Source organism: Danaus plexippus, chromosome 7 (assembly GCF_018135715.1).
Source record: "Danaus plexippus chromosome 7, MEX_DaPlex, whole genome shotgun sequence".
In the NCBI taxonomy this organism is placed as follows: Eukaryota; Metazoa; Arthropoda; class Insecta; order Lepidoptera; family Nymphalidae; genus Danaus; species Danaus plexippus.
Genome location: NC_083541.1, coordinates 4,936,576 through 4,951,348, shown reverse-complemented (window position 1 = coordinate 4,951,348; position 14,773 = coordinate 4,936,576). Strand labels below are relative to the sequence as shown.

Sequence of the window (14,773 nt, the reverse complement as noted above, 5' to 3'; positions counted from 1 at the left end):
CAAATAATAAAAAAAATAATATATTTTATCATAATTAACAAAAGAAGCTATTAAATATAATATTACTTATAAGACAAATTAAATAGGGCAACAATAGTGTCTCGTTTATTTCTGTCTTTTCACTCATGAGTCCTGTAGAACGAAATAAATGTTTCGGAACCTTTTGCCATTAAATATGGCCAAGCATTCTACAGCGGAGTCTATTCAAAGGGCTCTAAAAATAAGCGTGATGTTTACTTCAATATGCGTCCTGTTTCATAGTTACCAGCACAAGTAACTAACGTCAGTCGTGTCATGCCTAGTCGCCCGCATGCATGGAGACAGCCGCACAAATCAATTAGAGCGTGTTTCGGAACGCATATTCTAATTTTAAATTTTCATTTTTTTTTTTCGAGATCTCGGTTTGTTGCTGTCGGTCGTCTGTCATAATTAATTTTGTTTTTCTTTTCAACACTTTAATGGGAACAAAGAGAAAATCAATTGAATAATGAGGTCAAATAAAGAAAAAAATATTATTATCTCCGTTTTTGTTAGTGTTTTTATTTCAGGTAAGTAATTTTAATTTTTGTTTATTACCGTGTTTTATTTGTAATAACTTTTATCAGTTATTTTTGTTCTGTTTTACATATCATTTATTTGTTATTTAAAACTAAATTTATATTTTTTAATACGAATAGTAATGAACATAATTCCTTAACCTGAGGTTTTGACTTATAATTATTTAAGTTAAAATCTATATATGAGTTGTGGACTGTTTTAAAAATATTGAATGATATAAATAGCGGCTCTGTCTACGGATGTGATACAATCGATCAATCTCTATCGGAATCGTTCAATTACTAATTCAGTTCTTTTCAATTGTCAACGCTAGTGAATATTAAGTCAGCGCTTTAAATATACTATGATTTTTAAAGATATAATGTAGGTTACATTTGGTACATTTAAAATGGTAACATTTATTGAATAAAATTGAATTTTTATTTTGAAAATAACGATGACCCTTTTAATATATGAAGTCGGTCCTAACTAGTTTGCGTATTTAGTTTGAAGATTATTTTATAAGTATCTAATTAAATATAATCAATAATAAATAACTAGTTTCGTCGAGTACAATCCGATGATTGAAGGTCAGTTGTGTTTTTACAACAAATACAATGACTGGTTATTAAAAAGCAATTTTAACCTGACAAGCTGACAACCTGTTTGTCGTTTTCCTATTCAAATATATATTTGCGTGTGTGGGTGTGTGTGTCTGTGTGTATGTAATGCATATTCTGCAATTTATTAAACATATAGACAGCATGTTTACGATACCAAGGTTTGACAAATCATTGAAGCATAATCCAATCTCAAATAGCAAGGAGTTCAAAGCTGTTCCGTTTATACATACACATATGAACATGTGTGTGTGTGTGTGTGTGTGTATGTATATGTATATTATATTCCCGATTATTAAAAAGGGTAACACAATATCAAACAACAACGGTCAACAGCTAGTTGAGCTCGTTAAAGGCTGGTTGGTACATTCCTAAAATTATGTTCCACATTGGTGTCATACGGAATTAACTGCTCGGAATATTTGGGTTGATGTGTTTTAACTGATGATGTGCATGGGTTCTTATTGTTTTATGGTTCTGTAACTCATAAACTGGTAGTCTAGTACAATCAATCCATAAGTGCTTATGACACAAACTCCACGATCCAATACAACCAAAATAAATGTTATGCCATAATAAACAATTGATTTAAAGATTGATAAAGATTTATTTTTCCTTTGCAAAAAAATTATGATTAAAATTAAGGAATATAAAATTTACAAATAATGTTTTTATTGTACGGAATAAATTGTATTTAAATGATAATCAGAATGCTGTTATGCACAACATATGTTTTTCATTACAACATAATAACATTTCATTTTCTTTTTTTCTTTAAATTTAATATGTTTCCATTACTAACAATATAGCATCCATAATAAATACAAAAAATATATAATTTCTGACGTAGATTGGAAATGAATAAGCGAATAAAGTTATAATATACATATTATATAAGGACGTGTGAAGTTAAAATATACAATATTACGTGATTATTGGATTGAAACCAATCAATACCATGACTGCGAGTTTTATTGTACAAATTTGTCATTGTTCAAATAAATTGTTCTGTGATATAAATGAAATGTAAACAAAGTAGGTAATCCAATAGATTAGTGACCGTGAACATGCGTTGTAATATAAGATCTATCTCAGGACTTGTCGGTTGAGTGCTCATCACTATCCTTAGGTTTAATTCAAAAGAAATCTCAAGATATTAACCTACTTATTAAAAATACATTCGTATTCGGAATCATTGGAAAATATTGTGTTGTCATTAAATAGATGGTAATTAAATTTAATAAATCAATTTATTTATTTTGTTTATGATAACTTGGATTGTAAGTATTTTGAAAATATTCTTATGTATTTTGCCATTTACATACATAGGTATATACATCTTTTTAACTTACATACATATATATGTATATAAACTTACGTAAAATTATTTATTACAGAGAGTTAAAGTACTTTTTATGATATGGTACGTAGAGAATTTTTATGTATTTTATATTAAGGCTAGATTATTTTCAACATTTTAAATTTAAGTAGTAAAACTTCCTGTGCTCCAGACCACACTACAAAAGTTGTATTTATGATACTTGCAGGAAGACCTATAATAACATTTATCTCTCTTGTAAACTGCCATTAGCAATGCTCTTACTTTTATTATATTTTAAACGAATTGTTTGTTAATATTATTTTATTATATTGCTTATTTTAATAGAAATACAGGCTGTACAATATTCAGGCACTCAAAAATGTGTTTTTTTATATTGCAACAAAGCAATTGATTTTAACGATTACGATTTGTTTACATTTTTTAATCGTTACGATCTGTTATATTAATAGACTCCATAAAAACCTCAGAAGATTCAAGAACTAAAAAATTATTATCATCTGCATGAATTTTATTTTCAAATACAAATTTCAAATTCATGTTATCTTAAATTAAATTTTGATTAATAATTGATAAATAGTTGTTTAACAAACAATCAAACGGTTCATGCATTAAACATTTTCATTGTCGGAAAAACATTAGCTTAAAAAAAAATTAGCATAAGAGCTTAAATGTATCATTGTGCTTGATGTATAGCGGACTTTATATTTTACAGTAAACAATGAAGCTCGTTACTAAACCATATTTAATTAAGCATACGATGATTAACATTATTGCAAAACTCCGAATTTGTGGCTGTATGGCCCAGTGATTATGCAGTATTGCGGATTGTTACAATTAAATGGGAGTATGATATAATGACGTAAGCTGTTCCTGTTTTATTTAGATGGACGGCGATTAGCGGTTGTACAATGTCATATGTGAAGAGTGAATTCATTTGTTATATTGACGAAGGACGTCTGTTCATGTTTTGTTTGCTTTCTTTGTTTGTATGTAATTGGTGTCACTAGTGTCACTATCTTCATCTGGCGACCTGCCACGGCATATGCAGTTTAACCCGGATCTAGGCCTATATTTAATATTAACACACATATAGTTTTATGCGATATATTTGAGCATCCGAAGCATCTTAATTTATTTTTATAGATCACAGTCTATTGTTAGATGATGTCTTAAATTCCAGTTTAGCCGAAATATACGTGGGTTTTCTTCATAAAAAGATATTGGTTAGGGAACCACCCCAAACGTGTGTTAATTCCACCACATGGGAGAAATAACGATAAATTGTGAACCCACTATTCTGATGCTCTTTTTTTGACAAATCTAATCGGGAAAAAGCATCTACTCGCCTACATAGTTGATAGATTTAAAACATTAAATGAAATGTATGTGATATTTAACTTTATATTTAGACATTAAATTAATACGGCCTTGATTATCTTAAGTGGTAGAACCAAGTTAGTCAGTTATATTGTTTATCTGGGCACATTAGATCATTGTAGACGTCGTAAAAATATTGTACTGAAAAATCCAGTTTATAATAGGCATGATCTCATTTAAAATCTCGTTTTATTTTCTTGCATTCGGATAAAATTACAGACTATTAAGGTTGTGAGTATTATACAGCAGTGAGTCAGGCTTAATAGCAAATTATGGACGGCCCTTCCGGACCAATCCTTACTAAACTTCCTGTTTAAATCTTAACTATGGTGTCTCAGGAGAATAAAACTCTCCATATACATAACCTCATCATGACTGGCAATATTTCTTATGGAAAATTTATTTTCTTAATATGAAAGCTATCTCATTTTAAAACAATTAAAACGAACTTTCGTTATTATCGTTGACAGAAAATTGAAATTGACCAATCGGATTATTTTTAAAGAGTGGAATTAAGTCGAAATTCTTACACGTTTCACACGAGCGTTAAAATTAAATAAAAAAAAAAACAAAACAAAAAAAAATTATCATAATATTGCTAATATTGCGATTGTAAATTTGAAGATACATTTATTAAATGACGTTTTTTAAGAATGAACTATCTTAATCAAAAAATTTCGCTGATAAATTTAAAACTTCGTAGTTTTTGAAAAGACGTAAACTCTTATAAAACATAATAAAGAATTGTAATTGTATAATTGTTAGGTATATGAATACATATGAATGTTTTTCGAGGAGCGTTGCCTCCAAATGTTTGTTTATAAAGATCAAAGTGTGCAATATAATATTAACCGTTCATAAACATTGTCGAGGCTGAGATCTCTTTGGAATTGGGGCGTACGTTTTCTAATGAGCAATTAGATCACAAATATAGGTAACCACAAAGTATTTCATTTTCCTAATTTTGATGTAATGTTTAATATTATATTTGGGATTGAATGACGTTTCAATTGTTGGACGTAAATATGATACCGTAAGGACGTTTTTATTGTTATTCCTACATCTCAGCTATTAAATACAATTGCTTTAAATTGGACTCACGTTATAATATTTTTATAATACTAAATACCGCTTGCGAAGACTAAGATCCATTTTTTTGCAATATTTTATATTTGTAAAGAGTAATTTTCTCCTAAATTCAGGTTAGCTATTGATATAAGATCTTACTATTGGGACGTCAATTTTATTTCTTTTACTCCATCCATCAAAAATTAACTGACACAAACTCGAATACTAGGCGTGTGATATTACTTTTCGATCTATCTAACTTTTACGAAAACTTAAATAAGATTTCCTTGGAAACTTTTCTGAATCATTTTAAAAAGTTTTAATATTTTTAGAAAAGATTTCGTAAAACATTATACTTGAAATGCGGAAATTCGAGATTTCTATGAAGAAGATAATTTGTGATCTTTTGTAGGTGCTGCCAGTTTATAAAGAAATTCCCATTACAAGAATAGTTTCTTTGGAATGTTGTGACGGAATAATAAATATGATACAATTATATAAACTAAAAGGTTTTTTAAATCAAATATATACTTAATCTGGGAATACTGTCAGACCAAAAATTATCTTCGTATCACGTACTTCAATATAGTATAAACATTCAATAAGATATGTTTACCGTACACATTTAAACCATATCCCACGTATTCAAGCATTGTAGATGCCCAAACTTAATTGATGGATTACTAAGCGTGGGTGACAATGGTATTTTTTCTTAAAGGGAGCCAGACATGCTTTACGAACAATCAAGTCGAATTTACCAAAATTAAATCAGGAAGTTCATTCTATCAGGAGTGTAAATGTGAGCTTGGTACAGGGGAAACACTCAGATGGTTGGACACACACGACCAAGATATACCAATCTTAAGGTAACACTACGTTAACTATTACAATAATATAATATCTTTTTATTGATAAAATAATTCACACTTAGTTCCAACAGTTTCACCGACTTTTTGTGACACTTATATATTCTTAAAAGTCAAACTAAAAGGATTTATCGAGTTACACAAAATTTATATCACAAATAATAGCTGTTCTATAACATAAGATTATTAATATGATTACCGTTTTTATAATTAGCGGAGTTCTTCGCTTAATCATGTACGAACAACGACTTGTTGTATAATTATTAGTAAAGTAATAATTAATTTCACAAGACCAGGTACAAAATCGAACGTGTATACCGAGTGGCTCGACAGGAATACATATAGCGTATACATTTCAAGTTTAAGCAAATCAATATCCGGTGCCTACAAATGCGTGACTGATCACAATGGAAGAGAATACTCCATGGTATACCACGTAGAAGCATATGGTGCGTATGATGTAGTGTGCAAATCAATTATTCAAGGATCAGATAAGAGAAAAATTCAACCAAGTTTTAGCTAAGTTTCATTTAAAAATATGTACATAGGTTTAAGATTTTTTTCGGATCATAACAAAGATACAGATCTTATTCATATTATAAAATAATAGTACGAATGTATGGATCTACTTGTTATTTAATCATTGAAGAACTGCCAATTGGTTTGTATGTATTTTCTTGTTTCAAGAATCACACAGCAACTAAAGCGTTTCAGGAAATAAAATTTGTGTATACGTAATTACTAAGGATACTAGAGTATATAATATTGTTAATTATAATTCTTGTAATGACTCAGATCCACCTTACTTCGTGAACACAAAGCCTGATCAATATGTGGTGAGTGGTAAAGATGCTGTGATTACTTGCGAGGCTCGGGGCGATACAGAGCCTTTGATAAGTTGGTACAAAGAGCAGGATGGTTTTGTTGAGGTAATATTGACTGATAATATGTCTATATGTTGTTATAATATATAAATAAAACTATCAGATAAAAATTTACATTACAATTGGCTGATAAAATATCTGTTGCTGATGTATTTGTACATAAAATATAAAGTAATTTAATATCCGCACTTTTTAATAACTGTATTGCTTTTTATTATATATTGCATCTCTAAAATGTGTAAAGAGAAATATAAAGAATAAAAAATTCAATATTTATTTCTCAGATCACGAATGATGATAAATATGAAGTTACCTCAGAAGGTCTTAAGATAAAAGATGTAACAAAGGACGATAACGGACTTTATAAATGTGCAGCATCCGATCTGGAGACTGGAGAAGGGATAGATCAGGAAATTCACGTGGAGGTGATCAAATTATACATTAAAGGAATATTTTATTATATATATTTAATATTAATAAAATCTATTCACAAATAAGATATTGCATTAAACATGAAACGATAGAATTTTCATCGTTCAGCTACTGCAAGATTCTTCTCAGTCGAATTTATACATTAAATAATTCTTGTCGTGATAATGTCAAGAGTATTATTAAATATGCATATCGAGAGATTCATTAAAACTATATATAATATCACCTTATTTTAATATAAAAGTAGCCCCTCATTTTAGCTTAAGTATGAATATTTATAGCCCTTTTAGTCTCAATCAGCATTCGACCCAGTTTCAGCAAATTTATTTGCTGGTGTAGTAAAATCAATGTATTTTCCATAATTATGTTTTAACATTTTAATAATGTTTCACTTAATAAGTGGGTTTCAAATTAATTCTAATAAAATATAGAATTAATATTCTTGCATACCGTGCGATTTAATTTCATTTGATGTAAACGAAATTAGGATTCAATGTTTATATTGTTAATTTTATTCATAATTTTTTTTCATCTATCCTCTGTTGTCTGTCCTTATATCATCTAAAGTATTGCTTGATATTATTTTATGAGTAATCTTATTGCTTTTGTTTCAAGGTGTGTTATATTAAAAATTAAATTTTGTAGGTAATAACAATGCCAACAATAATAGATTTGACTGCCAGTACAAATAGTAAAGTCATAGAGGGCGAGAGTTTGACCATAGAGTGTGTGGCGGACGGCGTGCCACATCCGGAGTACTCATGGAAAAAGATTGGTTATACGGTATGTATTTAAAGAAATTGATTATGTGCTTTGATATATCCTGAATTAGGAGAAGCAATTTAAATTAACAAAAAAATTTGACCTTCATTTTTGAATGGGTCAATATATTTTTTGTTACTATAGATTAATTGACTTGGGAGTTTTTTTAATAGCATTATTGTCGCTAGTTATTGAGTTAGTGAATGTTATAATATTTTGGTTCCTTACACATTAAAATAAACTTTCATCAGCCGAGACTTGTCTGTCCTATTTTATTGTTTGTGATAAATAAAGAAATATTATAAATAACACAACATGTTTTGAAGTTAGCAAAACATTATAAGATATATTGATAATAATTTGAACAAGGGTGAAAATGTGAGTTGGCATGAAATAGCCAATACGATTGTCTTCGATGAAGTACAAGAATCGGATCGCGGGGCTTACGAGTGTACTGCGGTCAACAACGCTGGGAACTTCACAAAGATAATTAATATTGAGGTACATAATAATGAAGCATTCCTATTAATTAACAAAACCACCATATAATATCCATGCATATTTTTTTCTGTTTATTGTATTACACACCTCTACTAGATGCAATTTTCACTCCCAGGCACTCAGTTTCTGTCAAAACATAATATGTAGAACTAATCTTTATATTATTCTGATATAAAACTCCATTCACTTATATTTACTGACGAAACCGTGTAGTATTTTAAATCTGGAAGAGTGACTAATATGCACTTGATTATTTTTAGGAATTTTCGCACCTTTGATGTCATTACTATTTTATTTTTCTATCTAATTTTTTTTCTATTTCCGGAGCTTTTCCCTAATCTCAAGGATAGGTAATACTATTTTGACGGGTTACATAAATGTATTAAAATAAAAGGTTTCCCCTTTTGGTAAAAAGATTTGACTCGTTTTGATTAATCTAAAAATGTTTTTGAATCGGGAGCTTAAAAATGTAATGCGTAGAAAGGAAATTTTAATACATGAGAATATATTACGGAATATGTAGTAAACCTTCAAAACTATACACATTTATTTAAATACTGTGCCGTATACCGCAGGTATTGGTAGCCCCGAATATAACAGAATTAAACAATGTGACAGCGGTTGAAGGATCGACCGCACAAATATCTTGCAAAGCGTCTGGTAGGCCGATACCCAAGATTAATATGATGTTCCTTGGTGATGAATCCGATGAACAGAGGTAAGGTGTATCTTAATATAATAGAAACATCTATATTTATATCAAGAAACTTTTATATTTATTTCAATTACATAAAAGCTCTTATATATAAAACAACCGTTTAAATTGAAACATCCGTTTGACCGAAATTTACGTAAACTAAACACTCATCGGTCTGGTCGAATGAAAGTTTAGTACCAAACAGCCGAATATGTTTCAGTGAATTCAACTTTAAATTTGAATACAATATTTATTGACGTTAAACATTCAACAATGCTTTTTAACATGTTCAAAGACTAATCGATTCAGAATTTTAATAGTGAGCGTTTTATTTTTAGCATAGTCTGGGACATCAAGAACGCGAGTGACACTGAAGTGGAATTCTACTTATCTTTTCTCAGAGTGAACAGATCTCATGCTGGTGTTTATGAATGCAATGCAACTAACGATGGTAAAACATGATATATACCCACAAACCTTTATATATATATAGTACATACACACTCACGCACACACACACACACACACACACATATACATGGATATTATAAATATAATTATGGCCTAATTTACTATATAGTGTAATTTTTCTTTGCAAGTTTGGGATCTTACATCATTGTTTAAAAGAAAAAAGATTTTTAATGATATGAAACATCATTATGATGACATAATATTAACTAATTTATGGCGCACAATAATTTAATTATAAATATACGGTATTTGTACAAATTCTCTTTGTAAGAATTAAAAAAAAAAATTACACAAAAGACATAATCTTAAATGAATACATATATTTAACACAAATTAATATATTAATTGCAGCTATATGAAGCCGTCGATATTTTATGACTCACTCCCTCATTATTCCCTTTTTCATAACGTAGAATTTTAAACGTCAATTAATATGACAATTAATGGAACATAACATTTAATTACGTATCGGAACCCTTATCAGATTTCCACAACGTTGTTTTTAATAAAGCACACATACAAAATTGGTTACAATATAATTTTAATTACTAGGGAGTGATATAAGCGAGCATTGTTACTTGGTTTTTGTTATTGAATTTTATTTCATATTTATGGTTTCATTCAATCGGTTCAATCATTGTATATGGACATAGCTGCTATACGCAATGTTTTAGGAGCAACTTAAATTATACTTTGTAGTTATAAACGATAGCGCTTAGTTTTGATTATATTTTTTGACAACACAACATATGATTTTCTCATTTTCTTTAATTGAAAATGTTAACCTAGCGTCAATGTATTCTACTGTTCTTGTCAGGTGTCTTTGTTCTACTTACAATTTATACGATATTTTTTTGTGGAAACTATAAGGACTGAAGAAATAAAGTAAATTCTTAATTTATTCTGACTTCGTAACTATAAAATCAGAAAGTTTGATCAAAATTCGATAGAGTAACAAACATCCACATACCCTCACAAACTTTCGCTTTTGGAATCCAAGTTTACCTGTACATGTTATATAATAGAATTCTTTAAAATTCTTTACAAGATGTGGTATTCAGTAATAGTCTTATAGTTCAATATATTTAATAACCCTCTCTTTCAGTGGATTTTGATATAAAAGAAATGGAATTCCGAGTATTATATCCGCCGTACTTCACAACTCCAGTGGAGGACGTCTGGTCGTGGAATGGGAAAAGTATTAATTTAAGTTGTGAACACTCCAGCGATCCACCCGGCGTTATTACTTGGAGGTAGTATATCTTGATGTTTATAAAATCAACACTTGTAGTAGAAATCATTATGATTATTATCATTATTTTATTGTTTCATATATATAATAATGTATAGTTAAATGTTATAAACAAATATTTCTTATTTATTAAGTTCTTAAAATTCTTTTTATGAACATTTTATCCACTTTGAATTCCATTCTTGTTACGTTTTCAAATTAAATTATACATTTTTTTCTGAATATGTCTTCCGTATTGTACGTCAGGATGTATTTTATGTCAATTTTTTTTTTGTATTTTGAACTATTTAGGATTAAAATTAAATAAAATAATAACCAAAGAATAGGTGTGTTACTACTTGACTTGACTTTACTTTACTTGATTTAACCAGAATTTTTTTAAAATTCCAATACATTTTAGATATCAAGGCAATGAAATATCAGCGGAGAATCAAATGGAAATCAATAAAATCATAGCCGACAAGTTGCATAAAAGTCCTCTTATAATAGAAAATAAAACTTTGTACGGCGTTTACGAGTGCACTGCTAAAAATGAGTTCGGGGAAGCGAAGAAAATGATAACATTGAGAGAGGGATTTGTTCCAGCAGCTATTAATAATGTTGGTATTTACTTATTGTTATTGGAAATAAACATTATTGCAACGCCGCGGAACTAATTGTTAGAAAAATTAATTGTTTTTTGTTTTCATTATACATATATAGAATTTATTTTGTAATATCCATGCCAGTGTACGGTTTATAGTTTATCCCTGTATAGTTACTAACTTTCGCCCGTGGCTTTCACCGTATATTAAATCTATTGGGAATGAGTACACGGGTTATCATCCTTCGAGGTTTATTCGATTCCTCAAGGACCCCTTCACCAGATCCTTACTTAGTGACTATAAAATAACCTCAGGACAATTTGTCTTAAAAAAAATGACAACCTTTTCTTTACAATTAAAAAAAAATAACCTTAAATGTGTTCACTAATTTGTAATAACAAACAAAGAATTCAATTTTATTTACATGTATTATTAGGATTAAGGGAATCTTTCAAAATAAAAACAGCACTTCGGTTAACACAGTTTTAAATTATGAAATATTATCAGGTGTCACTCGCAAATCTTACCTCATACTCAGTTACGTTCACAATCGAGCCGCCGCCCATAGAAGGTCCAGGTGTCATAGGATTTACAGCAGAATACGACGAAGTGGACAATTATAATGTAACAGACATACACACTAACAGGACCTGGTCGATACATAGACCGCTGAAGATAGACAAGTTGAAACCGAATACTAGTTATTATGTGAAATTTGCTGCCATCAATGAAGTGGGAACCGGACCGTGGAGTGATGTCCTAGAATTTGCGACACTTGAACAGTATGTATATTCACTATATTATAAATCGTATATTAAGATGATAATGATATGTTGAAAGTAAATAGTTTCAATACCCTATACAGCAATTGAACCTAATTCATCCTATACGAATTTCGTAAAGAAAAATTGGTCAAGACGCCGCTTAAGCTTTTGGCTGAAAATGTTCATATATTTATGTTATGTATATTAAGTTTTTAATGGAACTTTTCGCCTTAATGCAAATATCAGTTTCTTTTGTTTTTTTAAAGCAACTACCAAGCCACTACTAAGGCTTTTCTAAGCCTTTATCGAAACATAGAAAAATTTTATTGCTAGATTCTAAACTTTAGATATTCAACTAAATACGTACCTTTATTTCGTGAACAAAGTTACAAAAAATTCCTCTCTGTGACAGTATTTTTCGTTATGTTAAATTATTGATTGTTTTGTATTTGCCATTTATATGTCTTGTTAGATTTTTTAAACCCATATAAAAATCCTAGATTCATGACGAAAAACATAAAAGAAATATAGCATTAATTAACTAAATTATAATCTTCGGTTGTTATTAATCTAATTGCAATAATTGTTGAAATTGATTACGTTTCATGTGACTAAGTTACGTTAAACTAATTGAAACAACGTTATGATGAAACAGCATACATTATATGTTACCTATGTATATGTGATATTAACATTAATTAGTTTAGAAACACTATCATTGTAACATTATATTATCTTATATTATGAGGAACAGTCACGTACTCTACTATATAATTTCAACGTATTATAATATTTACGTTTTATTATTGGTACTAAATATTTAATAATTAAGATTTTAAGTATAAGGTAACCGTTTCACAGAACTTATTTCAGGTCGACCCCGGATGAACCCGAGTGGGAGATGAATGTGGAGGAAATAGCTGTTAAGGATAAAGTTTTAAAATGGAAGAACAGTGATCTCGTAGATTTTTATTTGATTCGACAATGTCCGGTATATTTATATTATTATATGAAGTTTAAATCATCTTCAGTTTTATTAATCCTAAAGGATTCTATATAAATTCTAAAGTTATTACTTTTAAAAGTACAGTATCACTACGCTTTATCAATTATAATCAACATCAATTATAATATTCTCAAAACCTATTGAAATTCGGAAAGTGTTGTATATACATTTTTTTCTGGCCTCAACCTATATAGATTAAAGGCGTGTTCATATAACGTGAAAATTCAATTTACTTGAAAAATATCACATTGTGTATAAAATATTTCAGATAAAAAATGGTTTTATTGAAGAGGAATCGTGTGAAATAACACAGTTAGATCAAACCAATGAGTTTCACTTGGACGAAATGAACGCTAACACGACTTATTACATAGAACTCATCGCTCAAAATACAGTTGGTAACTCAACTACCGCTCGTATCACCGTCACCATACCCGGTAAAGTAAAGCTTTTGTTCATTCATTCACTTATCACTTCACACATTCGTTCATTGATGTAAATAAACTTAGAAACAAGAAGACGAGATTTAATCAAACGAGGAGTTTAATTGAAATAGTACCTAAAACATTGTTGACAATAATAAGTTTTTGACAAAATACTTATTTATTTTGTACATCTATTACTCGCAGGTGAAGAAGCCCCGTATCTATCATCCGCTGCTCTTATTGGTTTATCAATCTTAGCCGTTTTCCTTTGCCTTGTAATGCTGGACCTCTTACTATTATTATGGAGGAGACAGGGCGTCATTGCTAATTGCTGTGTCAAGAAAAAGAAGAACAATCGAGAGGAAAGCTTGAACTCGAGGTTAGTTTTACTTGTACGTTAATATCAACTTGTAAAACTCATATATAAATCGTATTCTAAATAAAAAATATATAATTTTATATTATTATGTTTTGCAAACTTCCTATTTCAAGTTTTATATAATTTTAGAGATAAAAAAGGTCTCCTTAAAGACAAAGAGTCTAACGGCAACGGACACAAGGAATACGAATATAACAAAAACACGGGAGCTATCACTGGGAAGCATTCCTCTGTATAACTACATATAATATATGTACATATATATACGTATATCTATTTAATTTATATTAAAGTGTTTGTTACTTTAAAGGAGGGTTTGGCATTATTATAACTGCTAGTATTATTGAATAAGAATACATAATATATTATATAAGTTTTTAATTTAAAGAATAATATATATTTTGCTTGAATGTATCGTCTAGAGTAAATTAATGTTTAATGTAGCTGTCGTTAAACTGAACTGGTCGTTTGATTGTGGTTTATTTGATATTATTATTGCGTACTAAATATAAATAGTAGAAATATGAAAAATGTTATGGAAGTGTTTAAAATTATTAAAAGCGAAATTTCAAGTAAGTAGCGTCGTTTAGAGTAAAAGTGTAACTTAATTGAGTTATTCGAATTCATGGTATTTTTTTTTGTTGGTAAAAACTTTGGTAGTCCTCAAAATTGTAAAAAAAAATAAGAAAAAATAAATTAATTTCCTAAATAAATCATTAAATTTATATAAAATTATCATTTTCTTTTACTGATTTATTTACATTTTCTATCGAGGACAGTCCTTATTGAAATTTTAAGTAATGAAA

General features: G+C 29.0%; 1 protein-coding gene across 4 annotated transcripts; it reads left to right on the top strand.

Annotated features, from left to right (window-relative positions):
• The first annotated feature begins 281 nt into the window (after positions 1-281).
• LOC116770563 (fasciclin-2-like) lies at positions 282-14,628 on the top strand. 4 transcript variants are annotated; one of them, XM_032662097.2, is made up of 16 exons: positions 282-548; positions 5,663-5,810; positions 6,102-6,259; positions 6,606-6,739; positions 6,979-7,119; positions 7,772-7,909; positions 8,258-8,389; positions 8,965-9,107; positions 9,425-9,537; positions 10,663-10,810; positions 11,210-11,408; positions 11,901-12,175; positions 13,031-13,148; positions 13,432-13,600; positions 13,793-13,967; positions 14,097-14,628. In XM_032662097.2, exons 1-16 carry the CDS (start codon positions 488-490, stop codon positions 14,203-14,205), a joined length of 2,361 nt encoding a protein of 786 aa, XP_032517988.2. In that variant the 5' UTR covers positions 282-487; the 3' UTR covers positions 14,206-14,628. The 4 variants fall into 4 exon arrangements, with proteins under 4 accessions (XP_032517988.2, XP_032517987.2, XP_061376847.1 ...); XM_032662096.2 differs by having other exon boundaries at positions 13,019-13,148; XM_061520863.1 differs by lacking the exon at positions 282-548 and adding an exon at positions 5,414-5,453 and having other exon boundaries at positions 13,019-13,148.
• Positions 14,629-14,773: the final 145 nt, after the last annotated feature.